The sequence below is a fragment of the Seriola lalandi genome, unplaced genomic scaffold, assembly GCF_002814215.2.
Source record: "Seriola lalandi dorsalis isolate HSWRI2012SDOR001 ecotype SW California unplaced genomic scaffold, Sedor1 jcf7180002053478, whole genome shotgun sequence".
NCBI lineage: Eukaryota > Metazoa > Chordata > Actinopteri > Carangiformes > Carangidae > Seriola > Seriola lalandi.
Genome location: NW_019524031.1, coordinates 50,091 through 66,543, shown reverse-complemented (window position 1 = coordinate 66,543; position 16,453 = coordinate 50,091). Strand labels below are relative to the sequence as shown.

At 49.5% G+C, this 16,453-nt stretch overlaps 1 protein-coding gene across 1 annotated transcript in view; it reads left to right on the top strand.

Moving 5' to 3' along the window:
- Positions 1 to 16,453, top strand: part of LOC111651182 (histone-lysine N-methyltransferase 2C-like) — a 56,197-nt gene that overhangs the window by 3,180 nt on the left and 36,564 nt on the right. The window contains exons 2-16 of the mRNA XM_087172616.1: positions 31 to 276; positions 1,968 to 2,047; positions 2,534 to 3,167; positions 3,320 to 3,499; positions 3,689 to 3,711; positions 4,288 to 4,371; positions 4,566 to 4,675; positions 4,762 to 4,912; positions 5,058 to 5,229; positions 5,807 to 5,921; positions 5,999 to 6,162; positions 7,671 to 12,397; positions 13,036 to 13,212; positions 13,885 to 14,870; positions 15,508 to 15,615. Of these exons, the coding sequence (XP_087028742.1) occupies positions 32 to 276; positions 1,968 to 2,047; positions 2,534 to 3,167; positions 3,320 to 3,499; positions 3,689 to 3,711; positions 4,288 to 4,371; positions 4,566 to 4,675; positions 4,762 to 4,912; positions 5,058 to 5,229; positions 5,807 to 5,921; positions 5,999 to 6,162; positions 7,671 to 12,397; positions 13,036 to 13,212; positions 13,885 to 14,870; positions 15,508 to 15,615 (7,956 nt within the window). The 5' untranslated portion in view covers position 31. The remainder of the gene's footprint in view (positions 1 to 30; positions 277 to 1,967; positions 2,048 to 2,533; positions 3,168 to 3,319; positions 3,500 to 3,688; positions 3,712 to 4,287; positions 4,372 to 4,565; positions 4,676 to 4,761; positions 4,913 to 5,057; positions 5,230 to 5,806; positions 5,922 to 5,998; positions 6,163 to 7,670; positions 12,398 to 13,035; positions 13,213 to 13,884; positions 14,871 to 15,507; positions 15,616 to 16,453) is intronic.

The window sequence follows — 16,453 nt, the reverse complement described above, 5'->3', positions numbered from 1 at the left end:
GTTTTTTTGTTTTTTGTTTTTTTTACCCAGAATGCCATCTGAGGCCCAGTCTCAGGAGCCCCGGGACAGAGGACCGCCCCCTCCCGTCACTCGGGCCGGACGCAGCGCTCAGCTGGCCAAAGCTGCTGCTACGAACCCCGCCCCTGAGAGGCGGCCTCGTGGACGGCCTCGGAAAGATGGGAGCAGCAGCCGATCTGCGCCTCCCGCCCCTCCTCCTCCTCCTCCTCCTCCTCCTCCACCACCACCTCCTCCACCGCCTCCAAAATCAAGGAAGAAGTAAGTGACTGATGAGCTTGACTGTCTGAAACCTGGTCTCTGGACCTGTTCTGGTTTCTTCAGAGGAGGTTTCTCAGGACCCTGATACAGGGGACCCTCAGTTTGTTTGGTTCTAGTGTTTGTTTATTAATCAGACAGCTAATTGATTATTGATCTGTAATAATAGTATGTTTCAGCTCTATGTCACACCAGACCAAGTGTATGAAATAAGTTCTCCTCATCAGTCAAATTAATCAATAATCAATAACCAAAAGTCTTTAGTTTGAGCAGCTTTGAACTAAACGTCCTCTCTGACAGACTGAGCGTGTGTGTGTGTGTGTGTGTGTGTGTGTGTGTGTGTGTGTGTGTGTGTGTGTGTGTGTGTGTGTGTTGTGGTGAGCAGTTGTTGGAGAGGAAGTGGTTAAGTTGCATGCTGGGTAATGAGCAGCAAGGAGGAGGAGTCCAACAGGAGGTGTGTACTGGACTAGATCTGCTCCTGGTTTTACCTCCTGCTATACACACACACACACACACACACACACACACACACACACACACACACACACACACACACACACACACAACTAGAAGTACTCCCTCTCTGGTGGTGGGATGTCATCATGTTTACCTGAACACCTGGTGCAGGTGTTTTCTGTCATCAGGTTGATGGACAGTTATTATTAATTATTTTATTTTGATAATCAATTAGCCTGTTTTCTCCATGAATCAATAATCGTTCAGGTTTGATGAGCTCGTGTTACTCTGTGTTTTACATGATGGTAAATATTCTGTTGGTCACATTTGATGATAATTAAGTAATAATGAAGAAAGCTGATGAATCCAGCTCCTCCCATCAGTGTTTGAGGCTCTGAACGCTTCCTGTACCCGTCACCACACACTCCTGTGGGTGTGGCGCTGTCATCTAAAGCCGCATTTCGTCCAAAAAGTACCTGGAACTTTAAGTTCCACTGTTTTCTGTGAAGTTTTCGGGAAGATTATGCAAAATTATGACTTGACATCATATTATTCACTGTGAGGACATGACATGAACGAAAACACCCGTATATATTCAATACAGGAAGCAGCATTTTATTTTCAAATACATGACAATCCCGTATTATACGTGACGGGTGGCAACCCTCGCCACTCCGGTTGTTGTGGTCCTTTATTTTGTGAATTCCTATTTAGTTTTTTTTTTTTACCTTGTCCTGGACCTGTTTCACACTGTGGAGAATGTTGCTCGCTCGCTGCGAACTTTTAAACATGGCGAGTGAAATAAAATGCAGTGAGTACTTGACCAGTCAGAAATGTTAAGCACTGCAGACCACACCCACCAAAGTTCCTGAACCTTGGTTCAGGAACAAAAGTTACCTTTTTGGGGGTCGATCAATTACCCCGGAACTAAATTTAGACCCTGGTTCCTGCGGTGGAAACGAGGCTTAATGTCGTCTCTGTCCCACCAGCGTCCTGCAGGTGTACCTGGTCACCTGGAGGCTGCAGTTTGTGCAGCTGTTGAACTGTATTGGTGTGAAAAGGTTTTAAAAGATGAAAAATGGAAGCTCACCGATTGGACAGTTCTAGTGATGTCATCCTGCATCATCAGGACCCTCATGGAGACATCGGTGTCTAGGGAGTGACAGAGCTTCACTAGTGTTATTAGACTGTGGAGGGTGGAGACACTCAACTGACCAGGTGTGTGTGTGTGTGTGCAGGGGGCGGAGTCGAGGTCGAGCCCAGGTAGAGGATGAGGAGAGCATGGACGCCACGGAGAAGAAAGCCCCTCAGAAGACAGGTGTGTATGATGATGAAGAGCCAGCTGATCTCACAGTTCTCATTCAAACCATCAAACACCTTAAGTTCCCTCCTTAAGTGTGACACTTAAGGGTTAATTTCTCCTCAGCTGAGGGAGTCACTTAAGGCTGTTGCACACAATCTCTTAGTTTCCATGGAGACTGTTGATTTGCTGCCATTAGCTTGTGATACCTGTGACCTCATCCCCCCGTTGTTTTGACAGGAACTTCACCAGGTGAATGTTGGTCACTAAGGGCTTTTGTGCAGCAGTTTAACTGATGTTAAGTGATTCCTGAAGTTTAATACTAAGATAAGGAGAAAACCTGAAATACTGAAGGAGAAGATTTAAGGTGTTTTGATCAACAGTTTTTATTTTAAGGAAACCTTAACTCAGACGTTAAGGGACTGTATTTCAGGTCTGATGTTCTGGTTTGACCTCAGTGGGGTTCAGGTTCATGTTGCTGGACTTTGTGTTTGTGGTCCACAGAGGTGAAGGAGGTGAAGGAGAGTACAACAGGACGCCGTCGATCCACCTCCAGGAGGAAATCTAACACAAACCCAGAACCTGACCCGTACCCTGAACCCAGCCAGGACGGGCTCAGTCAAGAGCCTAAGCTGGACCCTGACCCTGGTCCATCTCACCCTGCTCCCACAATCTCAGAGTCCAGCCCAGAACCTGCTCCCAGTGTGGAGGAGGAGGACAGAACCAGCCCTGCTCCTACTGCTGAGCTCTCGGTCTCCCCCCCCGGATCAGCTTCCAGTCCTGGGGAAGAACCTCAAGTCAGCCCCCTGCCCGCCCCCCAGTGTCCTTCCCCGGACCGTAGCCCGGCTCACAGCCCCATTCCCGGTCCTGTGGAGGAGGACCGGCTCAGCCACAGCCCAGCCCCCATGGAGGTGGACTGCAGTCCCGGCACGGTTCCTATGGAGAAAGAGGGGGGCAGGGCAAGTCCTGGGGCCAGTCCCATGGAGCAGAGTCCCGACCTGAGTCCCTGCTTCAGCCCTCCGGTCTCCCCCTGTCTTCAGCTGGAGGACGAGGACTCGCTGTCGCCCCTGTTCCAGAGGTCGCTGTCAGAGGACTCCGGGGGCTCGCCCACCCCCAGCCTGGGACACACCAAAAAACGGTGTGTGTGTGTGTGTGTGTGTGTGTGTGTGTGTGTGTGTGCGCGTGCATGCGTGCGCTGATTGGATCAAAGACCAATCAGACAACAGACCACCCAGTCCTGAATTCTCTCTCTCTCTCTCCTGGTATCTGTTGCTGTCTCTTGCCCCATAGTCTGAAGCAGTGTGCCTTCTGCTACTGTGGCGATGAGCCTCCTCTGGGCCAGGGCCGCCTGGCGGTGTTTGGCCCGACGCCCGGCTACATCCCTCTCCACATCCTCAACCGCCGCGCCTCCTCTGACCGAGACAATGACTGCCATGACCACTGCTACCGTGGCGACCAGGCCCCATCCTTGTGAGTGACCTCACTTCCGCAAACTGCCCACCATTTACATTCCCATGAAGAAGAGCTGCTGTGTTCAAGCTGGTTAAAATGGATCTTAGACATGTTGGTTAACTTGTGTGTGTGTGTGTGTGTGTGTGTGTGTGTGTGTGTGTGTGTGTGTGTGTGTGTGCGCGCACGTGTGTGTGCGCGTGTGTGCAGGTGCAGCAGTCCGGAGCAGTGTGGTGAGTACTGTATCTTCATACCAACTGACAGTGGTGAATCTGTATCTGATTCAGGATCAGGTCTCTCCCTCTGGTCTGCAGCATTAAACCTGACTTCCTCTTTAAAGGGACAGTCGGGTGTTTAGAGGTGGGGGTGTGTGAGGCGGTCATGAAGAGTCGGTGCGTTACCTGCAGTAGATCCTGAGCAGCACGCTCCCAGTTCGATCTGACCAGGAGCAGAGTGATGAGCTGCTGTGGGCGGGGCCACCAGAAAACATCTGTTCTAGATGCTTTTAAAACCAGATAACGATAACGATGAAGCCTCATTCAAACAGATGTTGGATTGTTTCAGTGGGCGTGTCTTTAACAGGTGTTTTGTGCTGGCCCCGCCCACAGCAGCTCATCACTCTGCTCCTCTAAACCGACTCTACTGCAGGTGAGACACTGACTGTAATGACGACCTCACACAGCCCCACGTCTGATAACCACAACTATCTCTTTAAGATGGACCAGCTGCTTCAGCCCTGATCACTGTGATCAGTATGATCAGTGTTATTGATCACTGATTGGATGTTGATCTGTGTCCTGGTGTTTCAGAGTCTTCCTCCGAGTTCGTGGAGCAGCTCGGACCCATCGGCCTTCCACACGACATCAACGTCCAGTCACTGTTCGACCCAACAGGTAAATCCTGTCCTCTTCACCTGTCCTCTTCACCTGTCCTCTTCACCTGTCCTCTTCACCTGTCCTCCTTACCTGTCCTCCTTACCTGTCCTCTTCACCTGTTCTCCTCTCCTGTCCTCCTCACTTGTCCTCCTCACCTGTTCTCTTTACCTGTCCTCCTCACCTGTCTTCTCCACCTGTCCTCCTGTGTGCAGGTCAGTGCTGCGCTCACCTGCAGTGTGCAGCCTGGTCAGAGGGGGTGTGTCGAGGCGAGGGCCAATCACTGCTCTACGTGGACAAAGCCATCGACTCAGGAAGCACACAGGTGTGTTTGATCAGTAACCACATGTTCAAAGGGAGTACTGCTGTATACACCCTCACTAAGCCCCGCTCCTTCTCTCACCTCTCCAGGTGTGTGCGTTCTGCCGTCGGCTCGGGGCTTCGCTGCGTTGCCGGGAGATGGGCTGTGGGCGGAGCTACCACTTCCCCTGTGCTGCTGCCGCTGGGGCTCATCAGGACTGGAACCAGAGACACACACTGTGTACAAGACACACACACACAGGTACAGGTACACACACACACACACACACACACACACACACACACACACACACACACACACACACACACACACACACTGTGTACCAGACACAGTTGTAATGACTTAATCATCTTCTTCTGTGGTTTAATGGCAGCTCTCTCTCCAGTCTCTTCACAGTGTGTGTTGTGTTCCGGTGGCTGTGATGACAGCAGTCTGTTGATGTGTTGTTGCTGTGGTAACCATTACCATGGCAGTTGCCTGGACCCCCCTTTGGCCCCCTCCCCCCTGTGCCGGGCAGGTTGGCAGTGTCCTCAGTGTCGAGTGTGTCAGAGCTGCAGGTAACACTTCTCTCAGTCACTTCCATTACTGATCAATGGATTAATGGTTTCTCTGATCAATGGATCAGTGTAGATTGAGAACTCATCTATAAAGTGTAAGAGAGGAGGGGAGACTGTCTGTCATCCTCTCCCTCAGCTGTCAGGTCACTGACTTTCAGCATCTCACTAAGAACACATACACAAGGTAAACATGGCATCAGCTGCTGAGCCACTGAATGTTGTGTTCATGTAGGAGCTCCATATTTTCTACGATACTTCCTGTCTGCTGTTCATTTTAATCATTAATTCTTCTTAGTTGTTGATTTTGGTCGTTTCTCTCCACCTCTGGTTGAGAGGGAGGAGTGTTTTTTTTTTTTTTTTTCCAGAGCCTGAGCACAATCTTTTCCTGATGTTCAGTAAACTGTCACATTCATAATATTTGTTGTGCGTTAACATTTGAATCTCACCTCTGAGTGCCAGACGTAGACTTCAGTCCAGGTGTGTGAGCACTCTACTGTCGTTGTAGCGATGTGGTCGGTGGGATAGTTGTAATCTGATTACACTGAGCCCCGCCCCCTGCTCTCTCCCTCTGTGTTAGGTTGCGAGGGGATGACGGTGCGTTGCTGGTGTGTGAGCACTGTGATAAAGCTTACCACACACACTGTCTAACACCACCTCTGGATAACACACAGAGCACCGGCTGGAGCTGCAAGGTGAGATAACACACACACACACACACTCAGAAACACACACTGGTGTCAGCCCTTCATAAAACCTCTCTCTCTTCCAGAACTGCAGAATCTGCCGCCGCTGTGGTGTGAGGTCATCAGGTCAGTGGGCCAATCACCCATTTCTGTGCGAGTCATGTGACCCGGCCCTGCCCTGCCCTCTCTGTGGCCACACCCCCAACATCTACACACCACAGGAATATCTCACCTGTACCTGCTGCTATAGGTATACACAAACGCGCACACACATACATTTTCTGTCTCTCTCTCTCTCCATCTAGGGTTTGCAAAGTTATTCCCTGTAGCTTCTTCACATTAAAAGACCTGAGCTGAAAAGACTTGATGTGGCTTTTACTGTGAAGTTACAGTCACTGGCGGCAGACAAGTCCAGTTTATTACAACCTCCATCTCATCCTCATAGTTTTGTCCCTAACTTCAAGGTAATATGCGAGATCTTGGAACATGACAGCATCAGTAAAATAAACTAGTAATTATAAATAATGACTTATCTAACATTAATAATAAAGTTATTTAATGTATATGTGTATGATAAAATGAAATAAATTCATAATAGAGCCTGTGAAAAATGTGCAGCTTAATTTTAGAAAAATCAAATGTATAGTTTGAGTTTTACTCTTTCTCCATTTCACATCTTAACAGTCTCAACCATTTAAACAATCTCAACACATCTTAAAGTTACAATCTGTGACTTCTCCACATTAAAATGTCTAAAAACAACTAGACCTGTGTTCTATGTGTTGTTGAGTTTTGTTCTTACATTATCACAAATGTTTCCATCAATTCAGATGAATCTGAGATTTTTAATCATGGTAATGTTTAATTGGTCAATGACATTATATCCTCTATGATCATGTGTCAAAAAATTGACTTTTATTTAGTTTGAAATCTCATTTTTAAGATTCACCTTTTACATATTGGTTGGATTCAACTATATGTATTTTAACAAGATAAAGGATTTTAGTCATCGGATGCATGATTTTAACTTATCAGAGAAAATGGCCAAACAAAGGCAAGCAGCTCTCAGCTCCCAGCCACTCCAAGACGACCTGTCTCTGTTGAATGGCGTCAGTGAAACTGCATTATTCTGTGTTTTTACCAGTTTTAATCACCTTGTCTGTTTGTTGTGGAGAGGAGGACACCTCTGTGGATAATTCAGATGCTGGTCAAAACCTGCTGAACATCTGGATCATAAGTAATAAGAGAAATCTCTTTTGTTACAGTTTTGATTGAGAGACCCCTAGTGGCAGAATATACATATTGCACATTTAACAACTGAACAGCTTTAACAGCTACTTTTCTTTCATTCACTCTTGTATCCCACTTTCCCCACGTATTTCTACGACTGTTGTCTCTCCCCTGTGTGCATCACACTCACTGACTCAGGTCACAATGATTGGCTGAGCAGCATCACGTGACCAGTGTTGTACAGACTTGAAAAGCTGTGCTGGTTAAACTAAAAACACCTGGTTATTGGTCCAGGTCTGGATAGGACGGCATCTTAGTCCGGATCGGGACCATGGTCTGCCTATTAGTGACCTTGGATTTATAGAGTGTCATTTATATACATTTTGCAGCTGTGCGCCACCCAGGTACAACAAAACTCTCGGTTTCCTGGTGGGCCGCCGTGTCCCAGGACTGGGCTCACTTCCAGCACTTAGTGGAAACATCATTGATTTTGCAAAAATACACTTTAATTATTGTGTTGTCTTACAGGTGTGTCCATACAGAGTGCATTGTCCAGGCCGGGGAGGGCAGGGCAGGGTCTGAAAGTTACATCTGCTCCACCTGCAGGCCTCAGGAGGAAGATCTAATTCTGAACACTCCAACCCCACACAGTCCTACCCCAGCCTTGCCCGTCAGTCCCATTTGCATTTCACAACCACCAATTTGCAGTCATACTGAGGGTTCACCCACCAGTCCTACCCCTCATAGCCCAGTCCAGCTAGTCTGCTCAGAGCCACCACAGAGTCCTATTGAGACAATGTCTACACCATTACAGCAGAGTCTTACACCATCTCACCCTGACCCATCAGAGCTCCAACAAAGTCCGGCACCTCTTCACCCTGACCCATCAGAGGTTCAACAAAGTCCTGCACCTCTTCACACTGATCCATCAGAGGTTCACCAAAGTCCGGCACCTCTTCACCCTGACCCATCAGAGGTTCAACAAAGTCCGGCACCTCTTCACACTGATCCATCAGAGGTTCAACAAAGTCCGGTACCTCTTCAAACTGATCGATCAGAGGTTCAACAAAGTCCGGCACCTCTTCACACTGATCGATCAGAGGTTCAACAAAGTCCGATACCCATTCACCCTGACCCATCAGAGGTTCAACAAAGTCCATCACCTCTTCACCCTGACCCATCAGAGCTCCAACAAAGTCCGGCACCTCTTCACCCTGACCCATCAGAGGTTCAACAAAGTCCGGCACCTCTTCACCTTGATCCATCAGAGCTTCAACAAAGTCCGGCACCTCTTCACCCTGATCCATCAGAGCTACAACAAAGTCCGGTACCCATTCACCCTGACCCATCAGAGCTCCAACAAAGTCCGGCACCTCTTCACCCTGACCCATCAGAGGTTCAACAAAGTCCGGCACCTCTTCGACCTGACCCATCAGAGGTTCAACAAAGTCCGGCACCTCTTCACCCTGATCCATCAGAGGTTCATCAAAGTCCGATACCCATTCACCCTGATCCATCAGAGCTACAACAAAGTCCGGCACCTCTTCACCCTGACCCATCAGAGCTACAACAAAGTCCGGCACCTCTTCACCCTGATCCATCAGAGGTTCATCAAAGTCCGATACCCATTCACCCTGACCCATCAGAGCTACAACAAAGTCCGGCACCTCTTCACCCTGACCCATCAGAGGTTCATCAAAGTCCGGCACCTCTTCACCCTGACCCATCAGAGGTTCAACAAAGTCCTGCACCTCTTCACACTGATCCATCAGAGGCTCAACAAAGTCCTACACCTCTTCACCCTGACCCATCAGAGCTACAACAAAGTCCTGCACCTCTTCACCTTGATCCATCAGAGATTCAACAAAGTCTGGCATCTCTTCACCCTGACCCATCAGAGCTCCGGAAAAGCCCGGCACTGCTTCATCCTGTCTCATTAGAGCTCCAACAAAGTCCTGCACCTCTTCACCCTGACCCATCAGAGCTCCGAAAAAGCCCGGCACCTCTTCACCCTGACTCATCAGAGCACCAACAAAGTCCTGCACCTCTTCGACCCGATCCATCAGAAGTTCAACAAAGTCCGGCACCTTCTCATCCTGACTCATCAGAGCTCCAACAAATTTGTAAATCATCTCATTCTAATCGAGTAGACCATCAAAAAAGTCCACCACCATCTCACCCTGGTGCAACAGACCTTGAAACAAGGCCTTTGCCACCTTGCCTTGATACTACAGAAATCCAGCAAAGTCCTGCGCCATCTCACCCTGATCCTACAGAGCTCCAACAAAGTCCATCACCCTTCAACAGTTGTTCAGCAGAACTCCATGAAAATCCTGTGTCATTTAACCTTGATCCTACACAACTCCAGGAGAGCCATACCCCTTGTCCCCTTAGTCCAGCAGAGCTTGAAAGCCCTACACAGTCTCACCTTGGTTCAACACAACCCCAAAAAAGAACTACGCCATCCCCTCCTGGTCCTGCTGAGCTGCAACAAAGCCCTACCCATGTGACTTCCATGCAGGCCCAGTATAGTCCTTGTCAGCTCAGTTACACCTCTCCTAGCCCTACCCAAAATTCCACAGAGGAGCAGCTTATAGCCACAGAGTCTCAGCAGAGTCCAATGCAGGGTAGTCCCATGTCTTGTGGCCTTGCACAGTCTACGCACAGCCCTCCACCAAACAGTCCACCCAAGGTTCACCCAAGGCTTGAAGAGCCTCAGCACAGCCCTCCACCTCAGAGTCCTGCGCAGGTAGACCATGATAGACCATGTAGTCCTGCCAACAGCATCATCACACAGTCTCAGTACAGTCCCTCACAAAGATGGAATAACCCTACACCACATAGTCCTGCACAAGTCTGCACGTCCCCTCCTCAGAGTCCCACACAGGAAGCTGATTCTACACTGGACCAGGAGAGACCTGGATCAAGCAGCCCTGCCCACCTGCTATGTGGGGCTGCACAGGACATTTCTACACTGGACCAGGACCCTTCATTAGTCTACTGTGGGTTCGCCCAGACAAGAAGAAGTCATGCCTTACTGAGGCCCATTTCAGCTCCATGTAGCCCATCACCGTCCCCACTCAGACCTACACAGTGTAGTTTGTCACAGCCTGCTAGCCCAGTACAGGCCCACTCTAGACATCCTGTAAGGCCTTTGCAGCACAGCCTGCTTCCCTCTTGGCTTACTGCACAGTTAGAAGTCACTGAGGAATGCACCCAAACCAATACAGAGCATAGCCCTGTACAGCTGAGTTCAAACTTTGATGGCCAAACACTGGAAAGTACCCCTGCCCTTCTTAGCCCCGCCTCTGAACTGTCCACAGTGCCCCCTGATAGCCACGGCACAAATGGTCAACTCCCAAACCACCATGGTCCTGTTCAGAGTAGTATGCTTAGCCCCAGCCATTCTAGCCCCCACCATGTATCTGTTATCTCCACACCAGAAAGCCTTCACATTAGCACTTCAGCAGAACACAGTAGCCTAACTCTCTCACATTGTGCTGATGAAATGGAGGAAAGTCCTCCCGCAGCTAGCCAAGATCATCAGAGACATGCTCATGACAGACTGTCAAGCTGCATGGAAGGTAAAGCTAGCCCCATACATATCCAAGCTAGCTCAGCTAGTGCTAGCCCCACACATGCCAGTGAAATGCCTACAAGCGCTACTAGCTCTCTTCGGGCCCATGCTAGCCCCATTCCAACAGAAACTAGCCTTGCCTACATCAGCCCTTTAGCTGCTGAGAGTAGCCCCTTGGCAGTGCTGACTAGACCCACCCACGCTCTCTCGTGTCAGGATAAGGAGATGGAGGTAGCTGTCGACCACCCAACTGTTTTTATTGAGTCAGCAGCTGGTCCCAGTCATCTTAACTCCACTCCTGGCAGTCCAGTACATACCAGTGTCACTCACGCTGGCCCAGTCCACACAGACACAAACAGCGGCTGCAGTCTGATGAGCACCGTAGAGCTCACACAGACTCAGACGAGCCAAAGTCCCACACATCCTGGTCACTCAAGTCCCTCACATGTCCAAACTACCTGCAGTCCTTCACAGACTGCTCCAGCTAGCTTTAGTCCTCCACACTGTAGGCAGTCTGGTACTAGCCCAGCTAGTAGTTCTGTAAGCCACAGTCTGAGCAACATTACCTCAGAGAGCAGTGGCCAGACAGGTCCCCACTCTGCTACTGTGACTGATGTTTGCATCTTCCACAGTCCCCCTAGGTCTAGTCCTGCTGGTCAAGCTAGTCCTGTTCACATACAGAGCACCTCTAGTAGTGCCCACTCAGGTCCTGTCCGAAGACAGAGTCCCTCATTACCTAACTCGACACACAGCAGCCCTGCACATGCTTCTGTTGTTTGTGTTAGTCCATCTCACAGTCCAGCTCAGGCCAGTGAAACTGATCGTAGACCCGCAGGTAGCCTACATTACAGCCCAGCTCCAGACACTGGAACCAATGCTGGCCTTAGTGTGGCACAACTGAGCCCCTCTTTGGCTAGTTCAAGTCTTGATGTGGACTCTTTGGCCAGTTCCATAATCCAGACATCTGTTCTTCCCAGTGCAGTTCAGGTTGATCCTGGTCTGGTTAAACCTACAGACCCAGAACCTGCCGGCTTCCAGCCAGATGCCTCACCTGCTGCTAGCCCCAACCAGGCTAGTCTGAGCCCGGTGAGCCAGTCCCCAGTTAGTCCTAACCCTGCCCCTGACAGGTGTGCAGCTGAATTTCAACAAAGCACTGCCTTGGTAAGCCCCTTGTATCAAAGACCCCCCTCCCCTGTTGATGCTACTTCCACTGAGGCTAGTCTGAGCCACGCCAGCCCTGTCCATCCTAGACCCACTCAGGATAACACTGCGATGCCTAGTCCTCAACCCCCTGCCCCCTCACCGGTCAGTCCTGCTCACACATTCTCCTCTCATGCTCCACAGGCTCAAGCTAGTTCTGTGCACAATAGCCCAGCTGCAAGTCCAGTTTCAGTCCCTACAGATTCAGGTTGTACACAGACTACCCTAAGTCCTGGTCCTGTCAGTCCTGTGCGGCCAGAATTTAGTCTCAGTCTTGTTCCTGATAGCACTATGAGGTGTGAGGCTAACCCTGCTCCCAGTCCAGTCTGCCCTTCTCTTGTCGCCCCTGTGCCGTCTGAAAACAGCCCTAGTCCTGGTCCTGGTGGCCCTGTGTGGCCTGATCATGGTCCAGGAAGCCGGTTTGTTTCCACCCCCGAGCAAGACACAGACAGAGAGAGAGAGTCTGCAGCCACTGTGGGTGAGTATGAGGGATGTACACTATTAAAATATTGTGTGTGTGTCACTTGTGGCATAGACATTGAAAATCGTGGTTTAAATAGTTGCTGTGACATAATATCCAGAGGAGGCTGGAGAGTAATATGTCGAGCACAGGGGAATTCAACTAGTTCCACCACATAGAGAGAATATTGCTGGAAAAATGAAGTCAGGTTGACGCCAACCACTTCCACATTGACAGGAAATACACAAACACACTACTTATGTATTTTAGATGTGATGCTGTTTACATTGGGAACAAGGGAGGACTAATGATGATCAGAAACTGACAGGAATTAAAAAGTAAAAAAAGTAAAAAGGCTAAAACCAGAACTGCCTCTGCTGATGAAAGGAGAGGAATAATAAACTAAATCTATATTATGGATAGGCGGCCATTTTCCCTCAAGGTCCAAAAAGAAAAGTTTTACCTGATCTGGACCAGGTGGACTGAGAACATGTAGCCTATAAGGTCAGATTTTAGTCAGAATGGGTGAGTGAGGGTGTAACGACTTGTGTTGTAGAGACTCTTTGTTCTTTCTTTCCCCTCACCTCCCTCTGATGTTGGAGGTGAAAGCTTACCATGTTTCAGTTTGCTGAGTTCACATCTTCTTGTTCCTGTAGACTTCTGTGTGGTGGAGGAACAGAGGAAGACTGAAGAGGAGGAGATTGACAGAGAAGCTCCACAGCAGGAGGAGGAGGAGCCTCATCAGACGACAATGGAGAAATGGGAAGAGGAGGAGCCTTTTGGGAGGACGGAGGAAGGAGGAGAACAAGACCAGGAGGAAGAACCTCCATCAGGTATGCACCAGCTGCTCTGACCTGCTGAGGTGACACAGAAAGAAGCAGAGTTGTGGTTCTGACTTTCAAGAGTGTCAAGAATTTGTCCGTCAGTCCTGCTCCCAGGTTCTAGTCATCACATTCAATAACTATTCTTTTATTATTCTGTTTTCTATTTTCATTCTCAGCTTTCTGACTTGATTTGTCCTTTTGATTTTTAGCTCATCAGTCTGTGAAAAACTAACCTGTATGAAAAGTGCTGTACAAATAAAGTTTGATTTGATTGATATAAACAACACTCAACACATGTAGAGCAGTGGTTCCCATCCTTCTCCAGCTCATGGCCCACTTATGTTGGCCGCCACATCCGACCCCGTAACAATACGGAGGCCAAATAATCTCTGATCAGAGCACTTTTAATTTTAATGATAACGATCAAACCAGGTATATGCTGAGGTCTGACCAGCGACAACACACACGTTCCTGATGCTGCTATTTTCAACATTTGTAAAGTTTTTAAAGAATTTATTTTCAAAACATTAAGAAACATTATTTACATTTTATTTTTTCATAATTTTTTTTTTTTATAATTACATCTTTTCACCAAAATTGTTCTGTTTTGCAAATTATTTGTCTGCCCACTTTCAACACCTTGTCTTCATCTGGACTCACTGTCAGTGTTTCTGTCTGCAGGAGTCCAGTCCGCCTCGGTCCTGAATGAAGACCAGTCTCCTGCTGCCTCCCCTATACCTCCTATGCCTCACTCTACCTCCCCCCTCCAGCAGCCCTCTTGCTCCCCCCCATTTTCACCTCTTGCCTTCGCCCTCCCTTCTCCCCAATCTGAACCTCCTCCTAGAGCTGGTTCTCTGGAGGCCTCCCCTTCATTTTCCCATCACAGGACTGCCTTACCCCCCTCCTGCCCCCCCCACACGTCACATCCTCCCTCCCCTCCTCTGGAGGATCACTCCCAGGAAGAGGTGCCCACCAATCAAAGAGGAGTCGAGACTGTGACGGGAGAGGAGGTGGGGCTAGAGGACAAAACACTTTGCAGCCAATCACAGAGCCAGTTTGAACCTGTTGCTGTGGTAACAGAACCCACCAAAGATGAGCACCAATCACGTGCTGAGCCTTCAGAGAGGGAGGAAGAGGAGGAGCCAGCATCAGACGGGGCGGCCACTCCTGAGGTGGTTGTTGGGCAACAGCCAATGAGGGAGAGGCAGAATGTAGAGGAGGAGGAGGAGGAAGAAGAGGAGGAGCAGGGTAGGGATTATGAAGAGGAGGAGGAGGAGGAGGCAAGGGAGGGTGCCAAGCAGGAAGACCTATCAGATGTGGAGGAGGAGGAACCGGTGAGCCCTGTGCTGGACCTGGATGCCTCTTTTGACAAGGAGGTGATGGAGCTGATGACCTCCTCATCCCTTCCACCCTCCCTCCTCCACCTCTCCTCCCCCAGCCCACCTCCTCTCTCCCGCCGGGGGAAAGGTCAGACTCTCAGGCCTCCTCCCTGCTCCTCCAGGCCTTCGGACGACCTCTCCATCCGTCTGAGGCAGTCTCCCTTCTCCACTGAGGCCTCCCCCGAGACCTCCCCCACCAGAACTCCTGTCACCCCGCCTCCGCTCTCTCCACCTTCACCTCCTCTCAGGTCCTCCCCCCCTGCCAGAGAGTCTCCACCTCTCTCCAAGGTAAATCTGAAAAAACACAACTGTGACCGTCTCTTCCTTGTTTCCTCCCCCTCGTGTACTCCTCCTTGTGCCCCCCCCTTGTGTCCTCCCCTTAGTGTCTTCCCCATAGTGTCCCCTTTGTGTCCTCCCCCTAGTGTACTCCTCCTTGTGCCCCCCTTGTGTCCTCCCCTTAGTGTCTTCCCCTTAGTGTCTTCCCCATAGTGTCCCCCTTGTGTCCTCCTCCTTGTGTCCTCCCCCTAGTGTACTCCCCCTAGTGTACTCCCCTTAATGTCCTCCTCCTTGTTTCCTCCCCCTAGTGTACTCCCCCTAGTGTACTCCCCCTTGTGACCTCCTCCTAGTGTTATCCCCCCTGTGTCCTCCCCTTAGTGCCCTCCCCCCTGTGTCCTCCTCATAGTGCCCTCCCCCTTTTGTCCTCCCCTTAGTGTTCTCCCCCTGTGTCCTCCTCCTAGTGTCCTCCCCCCTGTGTCCTCCTCATAGTGTCCTCCCCTTAGTGCCCTCCCCCCTGTGTCCTCCTCATAGTGTCCTCCCCTTAGTGTCCTCCCCCCGTGTCCTCCTTATAGTGTCCTCCCCCCTGTGTCCTCCCCTTAGTGTCCTCCTCCTTGTGACTGACCTTTCCTTGTGTATTTTCTGCTCCTAGCCCCCGGCCCCTCCCACCACCATGCTCCCCCTCACTCCTAAGATCGGCATGGGGAAACCGGCCATCTCTAAGAGGAAGTTTTCTCCAGGCAGAGCCAGAGTCAAACAGGTATGTGACCTTTGACCTCCGCAGGTGTGTTGACACCTGGTTTGGGGATCAGTATGAACTCAGTCACTTTATTCATCAGGTATGAAAACAGTTGATTGGTTTATTGGTTCAGAATTCTTTCAATCCAATAATTGATCCCTGATGAAGGTTTGATTCAGATTCTCCTTAGAGAGAAGGAGCAGTCTTCTTCTTCTCCTCCTCCTCCTCCTCCTCTTCTTCTAGGTGTTCTTCTTCTTTTTCTTCTTCCTGGTGTTGGGTTCTTCTTCTTCATTTTCTTCTTCCTCTTCTTCTTCTGTGTGTTTGGTTCTTCTTCTTCCTCTTCTTCGTCTTCTGTGTGTTGGGTTCTTCTTCTTCCTCTTCTTCTTCTGTGTGTTGGGTTCTTGTTCTTCCTCTTCTTCTGTGTGTTGGGTTCTTGTTCTTCCTCTTCTTCTGTGTGTTGGGTTCTTCTTCTTCCTCTTCTTTGTCTTCTGTGTGTTGGGTTCTTCGTCTTCTTCTTCTGTGTGTTGGGTTCTTCTTCTGTGTGTTGTTCTTCCTATTGTTCTTCTTTGTGTTGGGTTCTTCTTCATCTTCTTTGTGTTGGGTTCTTCTTCCTCTTCTTCGTCTTCTGTGTGTTGGGTTCTTCTTCTGTGTGTTGTTCTTCCTATTCTTCTTCTTTGTGTTGGGTTCTTCTTCCTCTTCTTCGTCTTCTGTGTGTTGGGTTCTTCTTCTTCCTCTTCTTCTTCTTCTATGTGTTTGGTTCTTCTTCTTCCTCTTCTTCGTCTTCTGTGTGTTGGGTTCTTCTTCTGTGTGTTGGGTTCTTCTTCTGTGTGTTGTTCTTCCTATTCTTCTTCTTTGTGTT